This window comes from Dromaius novaehollandiae, chromosome 13 (genome assembly GCF_036370855.1).
Source record: "Dromaius novaehollandiae isolate bDroNov1 chromosome 13, bDroNov1.hap1, whole genome shotgun sequence".
NCBI lineage: Eukaryota > Metazoa > Chordata > Aves > Casuariiformes > Dromaiidae > Dromaius > Dromaius novaehollandiae.
The window spans coordinates 1,500,190-1,521,396 of NC_088110.1; the positions used below are offsets into that span (position 1 = coordinate 1,500,190).

General features: G+C 43.5%; 1 protein-coding gene across 2 annotated transcripts in view; it reads right to left on the bottom strand.

The window, feature by feature from the left end:
- PLEKHG4 (pleckstrin homology and RhoGEF domain containing G4) overlaps positions 1–21,207 on the bottom strand; it is a 101,576-nt gene that overhangs the window by 58,402 nt on the left and 21,967 nt on the right. For both annotated transcript variants that reach the window (XM_064519337.1, XM_064519338.1), the window contains exons 3-6: positions 12,831–15,015; positions 7,253–7,468; positions 2,808–2,931; positions 1,636–1,729 (exon numbers count right to left, since the gene is read on the bottom strand). In XM_064519337.1, the coding sequence (XP_064375407.1) occupies positions 1,636–1,729; positions 2,808–2,931; positions 7,253–7,468; positions 12,831–15,015 (2,619 nt within the window). The remainder of the gene's footprint in view (positions 1–1,635; positions 1,730–2,807; positions 2,932–7,252; positions 7,469–12,830; positions 15,016–21,207) is intronic.

The window sequence follows — 21,207 nt, forward strand, 5'->3', positions numbered from 1 at the left end:
TGGTCTGTCCTGTAACCAAAAGACCTTGCAAGTAAAACATACTGAGAATGCTTCTGTACCCACCGGCCAGCAAATCTTGCTGTGTTTTAGAAAGCCTATTTTGCCTAGCTATAGTCATGATCAGTTTTCTAAATTTCTCTGTCCTCATTTCAGAGCAGATGACAGCACTGTGGTGGGATCACAGAGGTAAATCAGAGGTAAATGCCAAGGATCTCCAAAAAGCTCAGAGGAGCCAAGGGATTATCCCTGTGCAATAACCAGATAATAAGCTACCTGAACAGATCTTGTTTATGGAGTCTGCGCAGGAGACAGGGTAAGGACCAAAAAACGACAAGCAGAGTGGTTAGCCTCTGTCAGTTACTGTTACCTGGAACATATATTCAACTCCAGCAATGCACACTCTCTTCAAGTACATTATCCCCTGTTAACTAACTGTTGCATTACCCTGATAATGAGCTGCTCAGAGCCAAAAAGGCATCCCAGCAAAATCTTACACAGGCAGTGCAGAAAGCTTTTCCCCCCTCCCTGTCCTCCAGAGGGTAGGAAACTTAAGGCTAGAATGGCTTTATTCCTGCCATGCTGTATGACACTTGGGACTCGTTTGTGGTCCAACAGCACCATGTCTCAACATGTTGCTGATTTCTAAATCATCCCGCTAAGACACGGCCATGCAACCTACACGGGCAGCAAAACATTTAAAAGCTTTGGCAAACTCACTGCCATGGCATAAAATAGAAGATGCTTGTTACCTCTGCAGCACTGGGCAGGGCACCAGATTACTCCTTCACCACAGAGAATGAGCGCACTGATACAGTTCACAGCTCCACCCAGCCTGGGAAAGAGGAGGGCAGACCTCTGACTCATCCCCAATTCTCAGATGTGTCACTGAAGCACATAAACCACACAGACACCAGCCTCATTAAAATATTGCCCTGTTCCAGTTTGCAGAGTTTGAGTCCTGAGAGACCTAAGTTCTGATTTAAAGGAACACCTGCTTAAACAAGATTAGTCATAGCTACAACCCAGCATTTCCTTTGGCTTTCTAATAGCAGCAGATGGAAGCAATCTGGGACCAGCGGCAGCACAACCCACTTGCTTTCCAAGTGACTGACATGAAAGCCTTTGACCTGAAGCAATATAGAGTTAAGGCATGTCCGATTCCAATCGTTCACTGACATTCACATCAACAGCTGCATGTGCTTTTCCACCTGGTATGACAAGCAGTCCTCCTCCCTCTCTGCCTTTTTTCTCCTCTACCTTTCATCTCTGTAGTGGGCAATGAGTCCTGCATATTTCACACAGTTTCCCAGTGCAGTGGACGACATCTCCAAGCACATTATCATGGACAGCATTTAGACTTGGGTATGGGGCTCTTACCAGCAGTAACAGAAGAAAATCTGAAGGTGGGGAAGGGCTCACTCCTAACTGAGACTTGCTTGGGTTTTTTGTCTTGTTTGCAGCCTGGCAAGTCCAGGTCACATTCCCACAATGGGGTTGGATGCATAACTCCACCTCCCAAAGACAACTGAAAGCCAGGTGGCAGATGGAGATATAACTGGCAGATGGAGAAGTAACGTCCAACTAAGACAACAAGCCAAAGAAACTAGTGCTCCTTTGACCAAGCTAAAGGCTCACCTGCAGTATGTTGAATGCCTTGAAGAGAGCAGGAACTGGTGAACAGCGACGAGCATCCACAAGAACAGTCAAACCCAAAGCTTGACATTCTGGTCTGCAAGGACAGAGAAAAAGAGGCCACATTTGTCACCGGTGGACCAAGGCTACTGAAACAGAACCCTCAGAAACGGCAGGGTGAAAAGCATGTTATGGCTTTGTAAGGACAGGCAGCTAACTAACCTTTTCTTAACCAAAATATATAAATGGAAAACATCACCTGCATTGCTCAATTTTTACCTTTGCTGTTTCCACCTGACTTTCCTTTTTCCAGTTCCCAGGACACCTCTCACTCAGCACAGATATGCTGATCCCCTTTCTGAGTAATCCACACAGAAAACCAGTCCTTCCTAAGTGCATTTGGGGCAGCTCAGCTCTACCCACACTACTTCACAAGAATAGCCATTTTGGATCATACCCAAAGGCCTTGCCCAGTATTGGATGCTAAGGGAGAAGCGTAAGAAACAACACACAACTAACAGAAACTGCCTCATGAGTTAACCCTGTTCTCTTAAGAGATCAATGGTTTAGAGGCTTCAAATTCACTGACAGAGTTAGTTTTACCTCTTACTACTTTAATTATCTGAAAATTAAAGTTTGAGTAGAGCCTGTGGGAGAGCTGGGGCAGAGAGTCTGCCATAGTGGTGCAAGAGCAGCTGTAGCCAACTCCAGCCTGCAGCCTCCAAAAAGGATTGTAAGCCATGTGCCAGAGCAGATTTCTTCAAGCCTCCCTCCCCTCAGCCTGGAAGTGGCCCTCAAAGACGATTTTGTAGCACTTTGTTATAGAGCTGCTGCATGACTACCCCATCCCACTCCCAAATCCCATTTTCCGAGCTAATGAAGAATAGCAAGAATGGTTTAGATTTATGATAATGCATGAAAACATTGAATGCATATCTAATTCTTTCACAACACATGCACAAGACATACACCGTACAGCCAAAATGCTTACTGTACACAAGCCAGTTTGACCGAGCGGAAGATTCCCACCTATACAATTTTAGGACTGTCTGGACCAGCTTCCTGTGCCAGTAAAGACAGCCTGTTCCATTTACTGCCTCAGCTTCCACAACAACAAAAGACAAAGCAGAAGAGACAGCAGCTATCCCCTCTGTCAGACTGCGAATATCACAAACCTGGGGATGCTATGTAGGTACAGGAGAAGGCGCACGAGCTCGTCAGTATTGCAGTGGGGGTTTAACCAAGCTGTGCTCCTTGTTGTTATTATGGCCACCGCACGTCCTGATTTATCTCTGGTACCTGTAAAAGAAAAATGTCACAAGAGGAAGTCAACCTACCAAATCCTAGTTCCAGGCATACGTGTCTCGGAGACCCCTACCACCACCCTCCTCACATTCCCTAAAATATCCCACAGAGCTAGAGATAGTGTACGCTGCAGATCACAGTGGGCTATAAATACACTTCTGAAGCACCTGGCTGCTGCCCAAGAGTGAAGTAGCTGAGCTCTACTTGTCCTTCTCTGAGTGAACTTGGACTGCTCTCTTCCACGCAAAAAACACATTCTTCACAAAATATGAAGCTGACTAATGATAATCCCACCACTGGCTTTTGAGAAGAGTAAGAATCTCATAAGCCCAAGACAGACAATCTCAGATTCACTTGTGTTACACTACTACGCATGACCCCAGACTGCCTATCACAGCCACGTACACTCTGCCTACCTCCCATTTCTTTCCTGCCCTACCCCTCAGAAACAAGTATACAAGCACTGTAGTGCTCCTGGGCTCTCAAGGAGCAAAAGAGATCCAGAAAACAACACCATGCTACCTATATGGTTTATGAAAGAGCTGCTGCAGGTACTGACAACAGTGATGTGGGCCAAAGCGTGGCCCATCTCAAAGCAGTACAACTCAGAGCTGCACGTTCTCATTCCCCTGGCCCTCCACAGGGTGGTTGTTTTGCTAGCTGATTGCTGTTGGACAGAGAGCATTCAGCCAGGTCTGCAGAACAGTATGTGTTACCTAAGCAAATTCAGCACATGTACTCCAGGCTGAGCCCAGCACATAACCAGACACCTCTTCCTGAGAGTAAGAACTCCCAAGCAGGACCCCTGAGCTCCTCCTTGGAGGCTGCAGGGTAGGTGGCCCAGGAACAAACTCTCACCTCCCTGCAGCTCTGAGAAGAGCAGATTTGGTGCCAGGCTTTCATTAGTTTCAGGGCTGGTTCAGTGTGCAGGGAACAGATAAGGTACAGTATGGGCAACACAGCCGAGTTGTTATGTGCTGCAGCAGGGGAAAGCCCTTTGCTTCAGCTAGCCATGAAAACTGTTCCCTGCCCTCCGCTTCCCAAAACCCCAGACATAGCTTATCACAGGAACTGAGCCTGCTCTAGACTCCTAAAACTAAAAGATATTCTGACTTTGGGCCTCAGCCATGATATGCATTGAGAGCCACAAAGGGAAGAACACAAAAGCAGTGTTTCTGGAATTACGTCCAACGTATGCTCCAGATGCAAAGGATAGATAAAGGGCAGGTGGACACCCCGGTTCAAAGACGAGAGCTGTCTCCACCATTCCGAAAGCAGGCAAGGGCTGTGGATTGTGTCTGGTCGGGTGACCAGCACTCTGCAATCCCGCACGTCACTGTGAAGATAAGTGATCTGGGTAACAGTAAGGACCACACCTCTATTGTGTGAAAAGTAATTCACAAAAACAGAAGTCATTTCCTGGCATACAAATAGTATAAGAGAAAAGAAAATTCCCAAGAACAAAACAAAATCAGAGGCCTAAAGAAAGCTATGCTTTTCTATCTCTTCCGTACTTTATTGGTACCACGCAAAATAACTGTCCTGGACTTCTTTCCCCATCCTAGCGGCAAGTATGTGAGTTGACAGGTAAAATAGATACAGATGGACAGCCTCAAGCACAGAAAACTTCCCTGGTGTGATCTCAATCTGTCCCTAGGATGTGACCTGACTGAGGGCCACAGATACAGATGGGCAGCATTTAAAAGCAGGGCTTTCTCTCTCTCAGGGATCAGAACTGATAAACAGGCTTTCTCCTGCTAATAGCAGGGTTGAAAGTTTTGATTGTATGTGTGATTCAGGACCAGTTTTACTACTCCTGAAATATTGTACTCTGGATACTATACAATCAAAGAGCCGCATCTAAAATAGAAATGGCTTATTAACATGCATTGGTTTTGTAAGCTAAAGGGGGTCATCAGGAAAAAAAAAAGCACAACAACCAAGTTTGGTAGAAACTTTCTTACTCTGAAGCATCATCTTTTGTTCATCAGGAATGCTGGGTACTAGCAGGACTTGATTAAAGCTCTTACTTGCATGTAGGACCCTGGGAATTACCTGATCAAGTCAAAAAAACAACCATAGCTATCAGGGCTGGGTCTCCAACCAGGAGTCATTTGAACCAAATGATTCAAGAGGAGAATACACAAAAGAAACACTTCTCAAAGGAGAGTTTCTTCCTAATTCCCTCAGTTATTAGTTTATTAATTAGGTAGTATTTCCTATTCCCTATAAAATTTATCCTTCCTAATGTAATTATCATATTACCAACGTGTAACAGCATTTAACTGAATGATGTGGGCATTGCCTCAGGTATCTGTCCTTTTATATCTCATCGGGCAATCCTCATGCATGAGAAAAGTTGTTAATCAGTCCAATACTGCTTCTATAGAAAATGTTATTTCTCCCTTAAACCAAAGTTCCCTTGGAAGTGGCATCAAAACCAAACCTTGTTTCTTCAATGCATTTCACAGGCACATCCCCTCGCCCGCATACTCAAATGCATTTGACTTGTTTAACACTTGCCAGAGATTCCAACCTTAAAGTCCAAAGGAACCACTAGAATATTAGATCACCTAGTCAGGCCTCTTATGTAGCAAGGGCAATAAGTCTCCTATAAAGACTCCTCTCTCAAAACCAGCAATTTGTTTGGCTGAGGCACACACCATAAAAACATCCAGTCTGATCGGCAGACCAGGAGACTAAAAATTCTCCTCCAGAATTTGTTCTAACAATTTATCTACCAACGCAAAGTTACATATTTGAATGTATGAGGACTTACCTCTGTACTTGGTTTCTCATTCTACCTTTTCCCAGACTACCGAAGAAGTCTTTTATTCAGTCTTTTATTTTCATGTTTATGAGGTCTTTCACCTCATTCTCAATCGTATTTCTAATGAGATAAACAAACCTTCACATCTCTCACATAAGGTATCCACTTCAGCTGCATGAAAGTGTTGTTGCCCTTTTCTGTACCACCTCCAATTTTCACCATTTTCTTTCCGAATGAAGACATCAGAAGAAAATGAGGCCATCACGCTGTTCTGAACAGCCCAAAATATTCGAGAAGTTTCACCAACAAGTATTTACAGAAGTAAAATCACGTTCTCAGTCTAACTAGTCGTTCCCTCTCCTTTACACACCTGAGGTCAAAATTGGTCTTGCAGCCTCATCACTCAGTGCGAGAATACATTGTGCTGCCGTTCTGCTCTCTTTCCCATCCCCTTTGCGCTAGGCAGGTCTGTCTGTCTTCCTCACTCTCACGACAATTTTAAGCTCAAATACGGCTTCCGAGCTGACTGAATACAGCTGTCTTCCTGACCCGCACTGGACCTTCCTTCCTGATCTGCTCTTACTGGCTACAGAAGGAAGCAAGCCGGCACGGGCTGCCTAAGCAGATGTTGTCAAACGGCTCCATTTCTCACTATGGCACTGGAGAGGTAGATCTCATTTCCTCCGATTAGCTTGATGTTTGATTAAATACAGACCTCTTGTTTGGGCCCTGCACACCAAGCAATACTGGCTTCCCTATCCAACAGCCTCAGCTTTGTTTACCACTCTACCAGTATTTGTCCCATCTAGAAGTTTTATCTGCAGCAATTTGATACTTGCTGCCACATCAGATACACAAACTGAATAATGTTCAGCCTACAACTGATCCTGGCAGAACAATTCTGGGAAGTCCTCCCTTGATAGCTAGTTCTGTCATCTGCTATTTAGCTATGCTTTTATTCATCCCACATGTTGCTCGTCTGCACTGCACTGGGATATTCCTTTCAGCACTATGCTACGTAGCACGAAATCAAACATTTTATGAAAATGCATTATATTTATGCAGCTACATTTAATCAGCCAAACTTCTAATTAAAAAGAACAAAACCGGTTTTACAAGAGGCCTGTCAAGTAGCATCTTCCATACTCTGATCCTTTAATTATCTACCAAGTGAGTCAGGTTCCTATTGTCTTGCCCAGGTCTGATGTCAGGCCCACCAGCCCATCACTGGCTGGATCCTCAATCTTCTCCTTTTGGACTGCCAGCATGAGCTTACAGATTTGATTTGGCATTTCTGACTCATAACTGCTCAGTCAATCTTTTACGACTCTCAGGAGCAAGTTAACAAGACTTTCATGAAAGTTCCACTTCCTGTCTTTCCCATCTAGAAAGTTTAGAGAATTCAAGAAGCATATCTTCTAGAGAGGTTTGGGTTGAAAGGAACAGGATTTGCACCGGTCTCTGCACTGCTGCGAACAGAAGCACAGCTCCATTGTCCTCCTACAACAGCATCCTTCCCGGGCACGCTTTGGCTCAGCTACTCACCAGGCAGGCAGGCAACTCCACTCCTGAGCACTTCTAGATTCACATCCTTGACTATGGTGGGGGCAGATCGACCACCCCAGGCAGTCCCAGATGCTGGGGGTGTCAGAGGAGTAACAGTTGTTGAGGCTTCCGGTAAGGCACAGGCTCTACCCACTGGCTTCAACACATCTGAGTCAATTGCTTCTTTTATCGTCTCTGCCCCTTCCGACACCATCCCTGCAAGACAAGCAGCAGTCAGAAGCTAGAGCACAGCTTCATCCAAAAGGTGCCAGGTAAATCCCAGGCTGGGGAGGGACAAACCCCCTGTCACAGTGCCCCACAGCTCTTCCATTCCTAGTGCCAGTAATACGCATGTTACAACACTGATGTTCCTCTTTGGAAAAAAGAAACCAATTTATTGTGAAGTTTGAAGTTACAACTCATTTAGGATCAGGATTACTGTATTCAAAGTCATTTTTAAAGGCAACATATCAAGCAGTGCACGTTTGCTGGCAGCCTGAAAGTCTGGAGCGTTCAAAGTCCCTGGCTAAGCTCCAACAGTTTGACTACGCTGAAAGGATAAACCAGCTCCTGACAGGGAAAGCTGCTCTGCTGCAGCTTTCTGCCCCCCATCCCCAAAAGACTTTCACGTTACTTCTTCAAAATAAGAAGCTGACTCAAGGTTGACAAATCAGCTGGGAATTAGCCACCAAAGAGACCCTGTTCTTCTCTTCCAGATTTTTTTTTAATTAACAGTTGATGTGAAAAGCAAAAACCTATTTTAAAACCCTGAAGAACAGGATGACTAGACCAATCAGCTCTGTTTGAGAACCAGAGGAAATGCTTCCTTTGCAGGACACCTCAGCTCTAAAGCACAAGTTTTGAGAATCATTTGCATCCAAAATTAAGTATCTTAATAACTGCAGGAGAACTAATGCTAGTTTCCTCATTTTGAGTTTCAATTTTCAGGTAAAAGTAGATGGAGAGAAGAAAAATTCCACCTATGTATGTAAGAAGTATTGTTCCCCATTTCCCAGCATTATAAGAATTGTAATTCTTATACACACAACACATCTTTACTATCCTAAGCACATAGCTAGGGTATCCCTGTGTTTGGCAGAAAGATATACTAGAGAATAACGGCTATACTTCACTGCAAATCAAGATACTTAAATATCTACCAAAAAAATCAGCCTCTCTTCAGGAAAATGAAGAGTGGAGTGCTTAGTTGCTTGCTATGAAGTCACACATTTTAATTGCTGCTTAAAATGGACTTAAATAATCCTACCTTCCTGCTGCATCAACACTGCTGACACTTGACTCAGTTTATTTACTAATAGACTCAAATACTTCATTAAAGAGTAGGACTGGGAACAAAGCAGTCCTTGAAGTGGCTTTCAATACAAGTTTTAGCAGTGAGGGAGATTCACAGGTTGAGGCTCAGCCCAAACTGCTTTCAAAACTGCTATAGGTGGGTGAGAGAGGTGCCCTAAGCAGCACAGCTCACTCTGCAAAAATATCAGGCAATGGAGGGAAACCAGGACAGGCTCCAGGGATCTGCACCAAGGCCACAATGGAGTATCTGCTCATTACTCTCTGGTGACGCCCCCTCCAGCGAGCACCCCTGGGACTCAATCTGGCATGTGCTGCATCTGCCCATGCAAGCTGGGGCAATGCCTTGAGGGCTCTGTACAGCTCTGAGCCACATCAGAGTTTGGTTCTGTTCCCAGTACTACCTCAGCCTCTATTTTCCAGTGATGCATAAGGTCAGTCGTTTTGGACAATGCTCCTAGATCTTACTGAAACGACATTTTAGAGGTGCACAGATCTACAATATATGGGGAATCTTGGAGACCAGCAAGACAAGTCAAGCCACAAAGGTTTCACAGGCTGACAGACTCTGCAGGGGAACATCTCCCCTGGGAGATGCATGGCTGTGCTTATTGCCAGGCCACACAATTTGTAGGAAAGGAATATGCACTAAAAGGAGAAAGTCTGCAAAGAGAACCAAAAGGCAGCATTTGAAAAAGACCAGAAGGGGGTCATGGCTATGCTGGAGATACCATACCCACACAAGAGAAGGACATAAATGTACATGGCAGCCCTGCCATGGATATCTCTTAGGAATGGAGTGCCAGCTCTTTAAAGCTAGAAGAAAAAAACATCTTGTTCAATCCGCCAGACAAGGTTCTGCTGCTACAGCCGTTTGGCCCAAGGTAACCTCACTGGAGCTGTATTGCCTCCAAACTACCTAAATCTCACCCAAACTACAAAGAGCAAACAAGACAAGCTTCAGTGGCCCAGTTCAGATTGGCAGTCCCCACCTCCCTCTCAACAGCCACAAGCACATTATTTATGTTATTTGCAAGCAGAGGTGGAGGAACTTACTTACTAAAGTCAAAATTGTAGAATGCGGGGGATTACATCAAAAAGCAAATTGAGAACCGGGACATCTGAATTTGACGTGTTTGCAAGTTACACCTTTCCCTGAGGTTAAGGAAGTGGTAGAAGAGGATTTGCTTGTATGCATTTCAAAGAGACATTAGCACTTTTCCTGCAACTGTCCCAGCACCAGTATCATCTATGGTAACGCCACATAATAACAAAGAGCAGGACTGGAATGCCCTAGCAGGTGCTGCTGAATACACCCCAAAGTGCCTTTTCATACAGTTTCTTGAATATCAAGTTATTTCCAACCCCCAAGTATACGAATTTTTCCAGATCTGCGAAGTCCCAAAATTCACTTGTCCTTAAAGCTAGTCATACAGGAGAAAACAGCACTGAGATTTTTTTGTAAAAGGGCCCAGTGGAAATTTTTAAATTCCCACCTCAAAACAGTTGGCATTTGGCTCAAAATCCTTCTAAGCTACATCATATTTGTGCAGAAAATAAGCTCAATTTGTAATTGGGGGTGGGAGCAAGACGAGAAAAAAAAGGGATAAAAAGGGATAAAAAGAAAAAGAGATGAAGAACCTGTAGATATGGCAAATTCAGATATCCTGGTTCTGAACGTGTTTTTTGATGTAGTCTGCTTTAATAAGTAAGTTCCTCTGTCTTGCAAAGAACGAACTGTGCATCTGCCTACTACTATTGAGGTATGAACTGTAGATCTGAACTGGGCCAGGGAAACTTAAGAATTGGCTTGGTTGTTCTTCATAGTTTAGGCAAGATACACACAGTTTACAGTCACAGTGGCAAAACAACCCCAACAAGACTCCAGGCTACCAAGAATTTACCTCACCTACAGACTGACCAGCTGGCAGAGAAAAGACCATTTGAAGGACAGAGTTTAGGACATCTGCTTCACTTTGGAATTATATCTCTGAATTTTTACTCTCAGAGGCTTTACAGGGGTTAGGTATTGGGAGGTGAATGGCTTGTTTGGATCTCAAAGCAATCAAACATTGAATAGACTAAGCTTACTAAAGTCCCAGCTGTACTTCTTAAGAAATATTCCCAGCATTAACACACATATGAGCTGCTGTATGCCTTAAAGAGTTGTTGTTTGCTTGCTTTTTGTTTTTTTCTGGGGGCTTAGGTCATTTCTTTTGTTTCACAGACTCTGAGATAACAGTCTTTTTAACTGTAATGCCACAGCTCGACCCTGTCAAAATTGGGCCATGAGTATGTCACTTCTTTCAGCCGAATCCCCAGAAACATCTAAACTGTCTTTCACTAAAAACATGCTCCACACATGCTCCAGAGGGGTCTGTTGTTACTGAATTCCACAACAGCAGCCAAGACTTGCCCTATGGAGCAGCCAAACATCACGCTTACTATCTCAAACACAAAGTTGAACTTCACTAATTTTAGACAGAAGAAGTGTGAACACAGAAAAACAGACAACAAGCCACTAGTCATTTACAAGGAGAGTATATGCTCAGCACTCAATGCAGCCTAAGTTTTCTGAGGCCCAGACCTGTGCAGACACAAAGTCAAGCCAGGCTCAGCTTGGTCAAGAGTGTTACCAGCCAGTACTTGCTTTGAGGCTCACACGTAGAGCTTCATTCAAGGAGAATGGATATCCATGGCATGGTTATTTACTGGCATAAATCCCCCAGGAGTTACAGATGGGCAGTGTGACCTTTTTATTTCTGCACATGAATGTTAGATGCTCAGTCAGAAGCACACCTAAGAAGTCACAACTTTTGAGGGGACCCTTCCTTTTCACAGAAAAGAGTACAATCACTCAGCTTGTCACTCCAAAATACCAGAAATCTCATGTGTGGCCATGTTGCCTGACAACAGTTGAGCCTGCCCAAGTATAGAATTAAAATATTTTGGTGCAGGTGCGAACTAAACAGTTTCCTATTGACTGATGAAGACTTAACTCCATTTGGAGGACACATTAAGGCATTGCATAAGATGTGGCTTTTGGACACCTGAGAAAGTGATAATCATGTCTGCAGCCAAAAGGGATAGTGCTGCAGCAGTGATACAGGCTTTTGTCCACACAATTCAGCACCACTGCAACTTTTACACTGGCTGTAAGGCCCATGCAGATAGGCTCTTCATCAGCTCCTCCACAGGGTCAGACATGCCCTAGCAACATGGATCTGTACCTCCAACCCTTTCAAGTATCCTCACTCTAATATTTCAAGCCCAGGTAATTTTCCTAGCCAGGGGTCTCAGGGAATGAGAGCTGTTGAACCAGAATGGCACATTTCTCCCACCCCTGCCACACATGCACTTTTCACAGTGAGATGTGCATATCTAGCTACAGCTTTCCAGAGTCAGCAAAGCCAGGCACCGTCGGCACTGTCTCTGTGTGGTTACACGCTGCCTGCCTACAGCCTGGTGCAAGGGGCAGAGACCTGGACTGACAGTTCCATTCTTCTGAAGGAGCACAGCTTCAGCACAGGAACCCAGTCATCAAGAAACCTGGGCAACATCTGCTTGAACCTGAAATTAGATTGCATTTGACCTTAAAGTAAATGCTTAATTTCTCCGTGCTTTCATGTTCCCACCTGAAAAATTAATATTAGCTCTCCCACTCACATTAAACAGCCCCTACTTGAAACATAACCAAGCTGAAGAAAGCATGCCAGAGGGGGAGAGAGAGAGGGAGGGAAACCCTCAATCCTGCAATTTGCTTCTTACATCGCTTACCAGCACCCACCTTTGTCGATCTTCAGGTCACGTTACACAGCTAGTATTTTCTTATGGCATCCGCTGCTGCTTCCTCTTGCCACAACTATCTTCCTAAAGCCAATCTTCAACTATGAAAGGCTTATACAGTTATGCATTCTGTTCTCACATATTCCTACTGCACACACCTATAATGTGCACACCACGAATGTAACGGTGGGAGGCCACCAGCAATCAGATTAACTGAAATTAAAAATCCCTTATATGAGAACTCTGCTCTATAATGACCTAAATTTGCAAAGCAGTGTTGGAACAAAATATCTACAATAAATCCATCTGTAAAGAAAAAGCTAATTGCAATAAAAATGAAAACCTAAACACTTCCCTGTAGTTTTTGTTATTACCCCAAAGCTCCCCAGCAGACAGTGTTTGTCAGTAGTAGCGCTTGAGGCCTTTTCTTTCTTCCCGCATATCAACCAGGTAAATACACAAACATCCAATTCTGCTGTACCTTTAGGAGATGATGTCCCTGCAACTGCCTCTTGGTGGGAGTGCAGAGCGGTGGGATCTGGATGTCCCTCAGTAGGTCCTGAGGACAGCAGTCCAAGCTCCAGCTCCTCTCTAATGGATTCCAGTGTTTTTAGGGCCACAGACTCTCCCTCAATCTTTGACCCTTTCCCATCAGAAACACTTCCCTGGTTCTCCTCCCCTCCTTGCAAATCCTGTGCTGCAACATGCTCTGGGTTCAGCACAGAGTTCACTTCACTTTTATGGCCCTGGTTTTCTGCCTGACTTTGTGGCTCCTCACATCTCTCTCCATTCCTATGTGTTTTGACTTCACTTGAGCCTTCTGGCTGTGCCTCAATGTCCATCAAAGAGCTGCTGTTATCCAATTGTTCTGCCATCTGATCGCTCTCTGCTGATAGAGTGGTTTGGAGTAGTATGGCTTCTTCAGCTTTCTTATGCTGACAGGCAGAGACCCCTTGCTCTTTACCCTCTGACAAGAGTCCATCCATAGGAACTTCGACAGAGCAGTAATTATGGCTAGGCTGATTCTCTTTTAGAGTCCACATTTGTTCAATCACTTTGACTTCCTCAGGGCTTTCTCTTCTTCCCAACTCTAATTCATCTAGTTTTCCTTGGTTCAACAGCTCTGGAGGATTTAATGAAGAACTAAGATTTGCTTCCTGATCACTGCAGCAAGCATGGACTGCTCTTCCATCTGCCATGTCCGCTGAAGAAGGGAAGTCTCTCTCCATACCTGTGTCTGAACTCTCAACTGTGGAAAGCAGTGTAGCAGCCTGGACTGGTGCAACGCTTTCACTGACACTCTGGCAAGAAACATTAGAATCTCCCTTCAGCATGCAGTGAGGTCTGGAAGACCCTGGGACAGCCACAGGACAGGAATCCATCCTCATCACCTCATTCGGGCACTCTATCAGTGGTTCTCCAAGTTCTCTCAGTATCACCTCCTCTTTAGCAGCACCAGCATCTAGAACTGTTTCTGGACTCTGCTCTGATGTTTCAGCACCAGGTTTTCCACTAGAAATATCACTTTCTACCTCCACGTTTCCAGGAGCACCAGTCAGCTGTGCTTTGCAGTCAACACCATCTCCAGCACACATGTCGCTGTAGCTGCACAGTGCATATCGCCAATCAATTGAGTGCTCGCTGTGGGCCTCCTGCTCTGCAGGAGATGGATCCTCTGCACTGCTGGCAGGAGACACAGCCACAGGAAAGTGATTCCCCATGCTCCCAGGACCACTTGATTCCAGCTGACCTTCTGAAAACAGTTCACCATGTGCCATCATTTTGTTGCTTTCCAAAGAAGCTACATTTTTGAGAACTTCTGTAGAAGAAGTCCTCAGAGTGTCCATTTGACAGTGCTCCTTTTGTGCAAGTGCTGACTTACTTAAATTCCTGGAGTATGTACAGTCTTGAATGATAATAAACTTATGCGTGCCTTTAGATGCATTCACTCTTGTTCTAGGCTGAGTTCTATAATTTAAAGCTAGTGACTGGGTTAAAGAGCCTGTTTGTGGCCCAAACCTGGGCAGTGAAACTTCTGTAAGCTCAATGTACTCCCCTTCAAGGTCACTTTCCAAGTTCTCTTGAGGCACTGGACTTGTACACACACCATTGACAATAGTTTTGCTTAATTGTGTAGCTGTGCTGCTAAAGACCAAGTTGTCTTGACTCAGACTTTGTTCCTGTAGATTCTGAGATCCTATATCTGGTGAGCTGCACTCAGCATGGTCCATGGGATGGCACAAAATTGAAGGCTTTTCTGTAATTTCTGGAGTGATGATATTATTTTCAATTATTTTGGGTTTATTAATAAATTCAGGATTAACTACTTTCTCCCAGGGAACACGAAATATTTTATCATTAGTGGTTAGTAAACAGTTTTCCAGTGCTATACCCATCCGCTCTCCATTGATAGTACTCAACCATTCCAGAGTAAAAATAGAGGTATAGGAGACTTCCGGAATCACAATTTCTTCTATGTTATGCTTGTCTTTTGCCAAACATTTCAGTACAACTCGCGGAGACTTCTTCAGATAGGGGACCACCTGCAGGTAAAAGTCACCGGGCTTTAAGATTCGCCAGTCAATGGAAGCTAGCTGAACTACAATCTTCTCATGAATACATAGGGGCCAGCCCTCGTGACGGAAGAGCAAGCCACAGTACTGAACCTATGAAGAGAAGAGAAAACATTTTCAGTATCAGGAACATACCTCACTTCAAGCTTTTAGACAGGAGAGATGAATGCTTTCCTTTCACAGCTTAGCTGTATCAATGGTACGATAAAACTTAGGACCTTCAGTAATTAGTATAGGGGAGTTTTCCATATTGAGGTGCTTCTCTTTAAAAATCAGCAACAAAAAAGCTACCAACACAAATCATCAGCATCTCAAAATTCAAATACCAGCCAACCTGCTGCCAGAAGTATTAGCCCTATTTCAAAGATAGGTCAGCACAGACAGGGACAGGTCTAAGACTCAGAGTCCCAGGGTATAAAAAAAGGAGCTCCCACTTCCCAGCAGAAAGTGCTAAAGCCAGGAAACCCCTTGTTTATCTTATTTCTGACACATTAGGACCAACAGGACCGACTGATAAAACGAAACCTCAGCCTGTAGAGCATCCCTAACCATGCGCCATTAAAGAAATGCAGGCAGAGAGCAGCCTGCTTATGACAAACACGCACAAACAAAATTTTTAGCTAAAGACCATCCACAGCCTGAACGGAAGGTGTCCAAATGATCTGCATCATTTCTGGAGCATCTACAGTGAGCTCCAGGTTGCACCAGGTATACTCAATACCAAGCCACCAGAAGGAGCTTATCGATGCAGAAATCTCATTGCTCACGACACCTCTAGTCAGCCTGGCGCTGCAAAACATTTTGTCTGGTGAAGCACTGTAGGCTCTTTAGACTGAGGTCTACTGGAAGGGAACTAAATTAAAAGCTTTGCCAATGAGGCAAGGCAGAATCAAAATGCTAAGTAAAGTCTGCCTGAAGATTTTCTTCTACTCCCAAATGTGTGCTGCTGGAGTATGCAACATTTCCCACCAGACTTTGGTTAAGCCAAATTAAAGAGCTCGGAGCCAGGTAAAAAGCATCATTCATCTGCTGCTATCAAGAGCTTACGCAACAGAGGTGAAGACAAGTTACGTGGGATTCAGCAGCAAGTGGATTGCTGCAGCCTATCAGTGAATGGGAGGAGATACTGTCAGGAAAAAGCAGGAGAAAGAAGGCAACAGATAAGGAAAGCATAGTGAGGCCACAGAGAAAAAGGGCAGCAAGTCCCATCAGCAGGCTGCGGGGAACTACACTGAACATAAAAGGGATTTCCTTCCCTTAGGTCAGCTGTATGCTCTCCCCCTGTAACCTGTCTCCTATCTCTACATTCACCAACTGCTGCCAGGTTAGGGTATTGCCCGGGAAACAAAACAGCCCACTCCTTGGTGAATGGTGAACCTGCTGGCATTTCCAAAGTACTTCTCCCAAAACCAAGCACAAGAATACTGCTTCCCAACCTCTCCCCCATTCCTACCCGATTTCAGAAGCTGCACAGAGCTGTTCAAGGGGAACCGCAGTACTGTTCTGGCATACATTTCACCTTGCTACCTGTGCATGTGTCTGAAAGTGCTGTGCACAAACTACATTCACCTGGCCTGCATTATACATGGGCAAGGGTGTGTGACAATAAAGATCTTTCCATTAGCTCCCCATTATTTAGTTTAAACAGACTGAACTCCTACAGTGCACTTCCAAATCCTTTAGCCATTCCCCTGGCTCTTCTTGGAATTTCGTCCAGTTTACTGTCAATATCCTTAACACAACACACTAGCAGACACGTCAGTTCCCGCACACACAGCAGTTTCCCTCGTGCTACTCGATAATGCTTGATAGGCATAACCAAGTTGTGAACAAGCAGCCCCCAGGTCTTTCTGAGAGCTGCTGCTTCCCAATAAGGTGTCTAACCAGGACTATCAGCTGCTCTAGGTGTTCCTTCATTTAAGTCTATTTAGCAAATGTTTCGCACCCAGCTTTTCTAGTAACCTGCATCTTGCTCCAGATCAGTGACATTTTTCACTTTTAAGAATTCCCACCAGAGACTGAAACATCTCCCCATTTTAAAATTAATGATCATTTTTGGATCATGTTAGTATCAAAAAATATTGTGTGTGACAAATTTTAAAATTTAATTTAATTTAAATTTAATTTAATACATAAATAAATAATAAATAAATAACTAGAATAAATAATTTAATTTAATTTAAATTTAAATTTAAAAAACAATTAAAAAGTGCTAAAGAGCTGAGAGCCATTTCCTGCAGAAGCCTGCTAGCCCAATGAAGTTTCCTAGCTTATAGTCATGTTTTGAATGTCTCAGCTTAGCAGGTTAATTTGTTGTCTCCACTCCATGTTTGTGCTAAAAAGTCCTGTTACAGACATTTCATTAATTCCCTAGACTCACAAGAACTGGTCGGAGTGTCCCATTTACTCTTAAATATTGGCCCAATAGTAATTAACTGCCTTCCAGTTCTCTAGAAACCGTTTATCGTTCCCGAACATAGAAACACTCACGACGTTCTAGGCCCATTTTTTTCAGGGAAGGTTTCTAGGCATCTATCAAGACAGTCTCAGGCAACTCCCAACCAAGTAAAAGAACTGAAGTTCTGCTGCCGAACTGACTTGGCTCACAACTATTTAAAACTTAATCACAACTTTACAAAATAAAATTACCACTTTGAACTTCATTCTGTTTGAGTAAAATAAGATTTAAATTCAGTCACGACAAAAGTCATGAAACTAGCCATAATTCATTTTTAGTTCTGTGATTAATTTCATTTTTCTCTGTCATGACAAGGTCTTAGATAGAATTTTCCTGTACTGGATGCAACACTTAAAATAGAAAGCTGTCATCTAGAAACACCAGAGACTTCAGTATTGGCAGCATTAGACTTCAAGCATTTTATCTGGTTTCTTTTGCATGGTCACATGGAAGTCTTGACAGAGAAAGCAGTTTATGAATATGCTGTATTCTGCAGACCAGGCAGATGAAAGAGGAATGCATTAATTCAAATCTTTTGCCAAATAACAGAACTAGAAGGAACCTCCTAGATCCTTGAAATAACAGGTAATAGTATCAAGTAATTTCTTTCTTATGTTCATCACGCTGTCACTGCAGCCCGGCTAGGTTTCTTATCCTCACTATGCCCAGTGTGAAGTTGCTCAGAGGTTGAAAGCCCACGTCATTCTTCAGGTTCAATAATTCTCCTTCTCCCTGCAGCTTATTCCCCTGATGTGTTCCCATGGCTTAAATTTATTAAACTAGGTCACATCGCCTTAACACTTTTCTCCCTTGAACATCTTTTAGGCCTGCCTGAAGCACCTCCTTAGCTCAAACATCTTCTCTACACCTGTTTGTTTCACTTCTTCATTGTGCAGAGTATTGCACAAGGTTACACATGATGGCACCAACACCTCCCACCTCTACTGGAAGTATCTGATTCCCTAAAACTAACATCACACTTGTCTCTTCCACAGTCATGCCCCTTTGGTAACCCAGTCACCTGCTAATCTTTCTTTCCAAACTGATGAGCACCAGTCCACAGCAGATCCTTTTTCTATTACTTTCTAGAGGCATGTGCTTGCACTTTGAGACTACCATTATAAAAACAATGAAATACAAAGTTTTACAGCTCGTCTTGTGCAATACATTTATCCTAGTCCTCCTTTCTGTTATTGCTCACGTCTCTCAGACTTGTTCTATCACAATTTTCTGTCATCTGCATACTCTTCCTTTTTATGCCAAGGCCGTAGATGAGAAGTATTATCCGTCTCACGACTCTGGCCTCCAACTCAGTTTTTTACTTCAGTACAAACATCCTCCTTTTCACCAATTTGTTACCCATCTTGCAATGCTTATATAAACCTCCACCCCTTTGACACAGTAATTCGTTTTCCATATGATTACACAATAAATCCTTTACAGAAGAAATTAGACAACCAAACATTTCCTTCTAGACAGACAGCTCTTTTATAAAAAAGGCTAGTCTGACACTACCTGTCACAAAGCAAACCACATGAAAAATTTTATCCAATTTTTAATGGGTTGGTTAATTCTTACCCTGCTCATCGCATGTTGCTGTTGTATGGTCAGCTCGTTCAATGTATTTTATTACTATCCCTGAATTGACAGATTCAGTAAAAATCCCTGTTATCAGAAATTCAGCATTATGAGACTGCAGGATGGAGACTAGCCGGTCCCCTTGTCTTCAGCATACACATTTCCATTTCTGTCCTGGCAGTTTCATTTCCGCTCTCTCAGTGCAATCAGTTGTCCTACTGTTTTATCTATACGCTGTATCACCATTGTACTGATTCTTCCTTTAGCTTTCCTTTTTTGGGGGGGGTCATATTAATATTATCTTTATATTCTAACTTTGAACTCAGAGCAGATCCACCTCCTTTTCTTTTTTCTTTTAATTTGCGTTAAAAAAATCCTACAACTTAAAACACAATTTGCCTGTACCTCCCTTAAAGTCCAGAGGAGCTAAGCTTTGCAGTCTTAGATCCTTATGCTTTCTGATCTCTAAGACATGGATTTTTCTACTAGCTAGTGCCTTTCTTACATAGCATGGCTGAATTTAGCTAACCAAGGCCTCCTCTTACAGCAACACACAGTTTACAGAAGTTGCTACAGGCTTCAGCAAAAGTCTCAGGACCTACTTTGCAGATTCTTCCATCATGCTCACACGGCATCTCAGTCAGTAGAACTTGCATCTCTTGCGGAAGTGCCCAAGCCAAATATTTTGTACATAAGACTTTAGACAAAAGCAATTTGCATTATTTTCCAGAAGAGACTATACAACTGCACCTGCACCACCCACCATCAGCCCTTTTTCTGCCATTACAGCATTTCCTAACAGGTACTTTGAGGCCACCTACACCCATTGGGGGGGGGGGGGGGGGGGGACAGCAGCTAGGAGAGAAACAAAAATTAATTCCTAAACTATTACAAATAGTTTATAAAACTGCAAAAAAACCCTGCAAAGTGAGAGACACCATCACCATAATGAACATAAAGCTGAATTCCATCTGGACCTACCTTACACAAAGAGCTTCTGCTAAAACCTTAATGCACGGTACCTGATTTGGGGGTCATTCTTACACTGGCAAACCTAAAATGCAGCCTCATTGCTTCGACGACCTGTTTGCCTATTGACTGACAAACAACAAGCAGAAGAAAACTCAGTAATAAAATGATCACCAGACCACAGTGCAGAACTCAGAGAATTTCCTGACAAACCTGCAAAATAACAGTCTAAACTGCAGCAAGAGCTAGATTAAAATCCAAGCCGGAATGTTAAGTCCTTCAGTAGCATAAATGTTTCATAGTTTTAGAACATAAAGTGGAGCATCCACATGCCTCTCCTGCTTCAAAAAGCACCTTCAAAGGGAAGATTAATTGAAGAGGTTTATTTCGGTTGTTTTAACATTTCACTTTGAGGTTTAAGTATTTGCTCTTCTCACGTCCAATCACTGCCAGAGCCAAATCAGGCTAGTCAGAGGAGTGCCAGGAACAGACGCTGTGCACAGCAGTGGCAGCCAGGAAGAAAGCTTAGGAAAGAGCTGGGCACTGATGACAAATATGTCACAAAGGTCCTAATTCCTAGGGGATGGCTGGGCCGGATCATATCAATGGTCCATTTAGCTCAGCATATTATCTGAAGGCCAGTGGCAATACCTGATTTCTCACTCAGTGCTAAGAGGAGGAATACTCTTTGGCACGCCCCTCCACAAACACAGCTCCAGCAATCAGCCCCTGAGGTTTCCATCCAGACTACTGTTTTTACTAACTGCTGAAGTCTGTGAAGTTGGCTAATACCTCATAAAGCCACTTACATTTTTGTCACTGCAGAAGCTGAGAAAAAGATTCTCTTTTCTCTTTCAAGATTTCCTACAGTAATGACGTTGTTTCTTTAGTGCACTTAGGAAGTGCCCACAAGGACCAGCTGAACTACAGACAAGGAGAATGATAGGGGAAACGCTGCTTTTTGTTTAGGTGCTATAAAAGGCAGACAAATATTTGGCTAAGCCAAATATTCTGTGCATAAGGTTTTAGACAAAAAAAATTGCCTGATTTTCCAGAAGAGACTATACAATTGTACTCTACACCACCCACCATCAGCTCTTTTCCTGCCATTAGGATAATTCCTAATAGGTACTTTGAGGCCATTTAAAGAACAAGTAATATGAAATAGTCCTGTGCTTCCAGGCAGTGAACACAGCAGAAGGGGCCACATGGGTCTTGGAGGTTTGGGGAAAAGGGAGAGTCCACAACAAGTGAGAGAGAAATAATTTTGAGCAATAAAA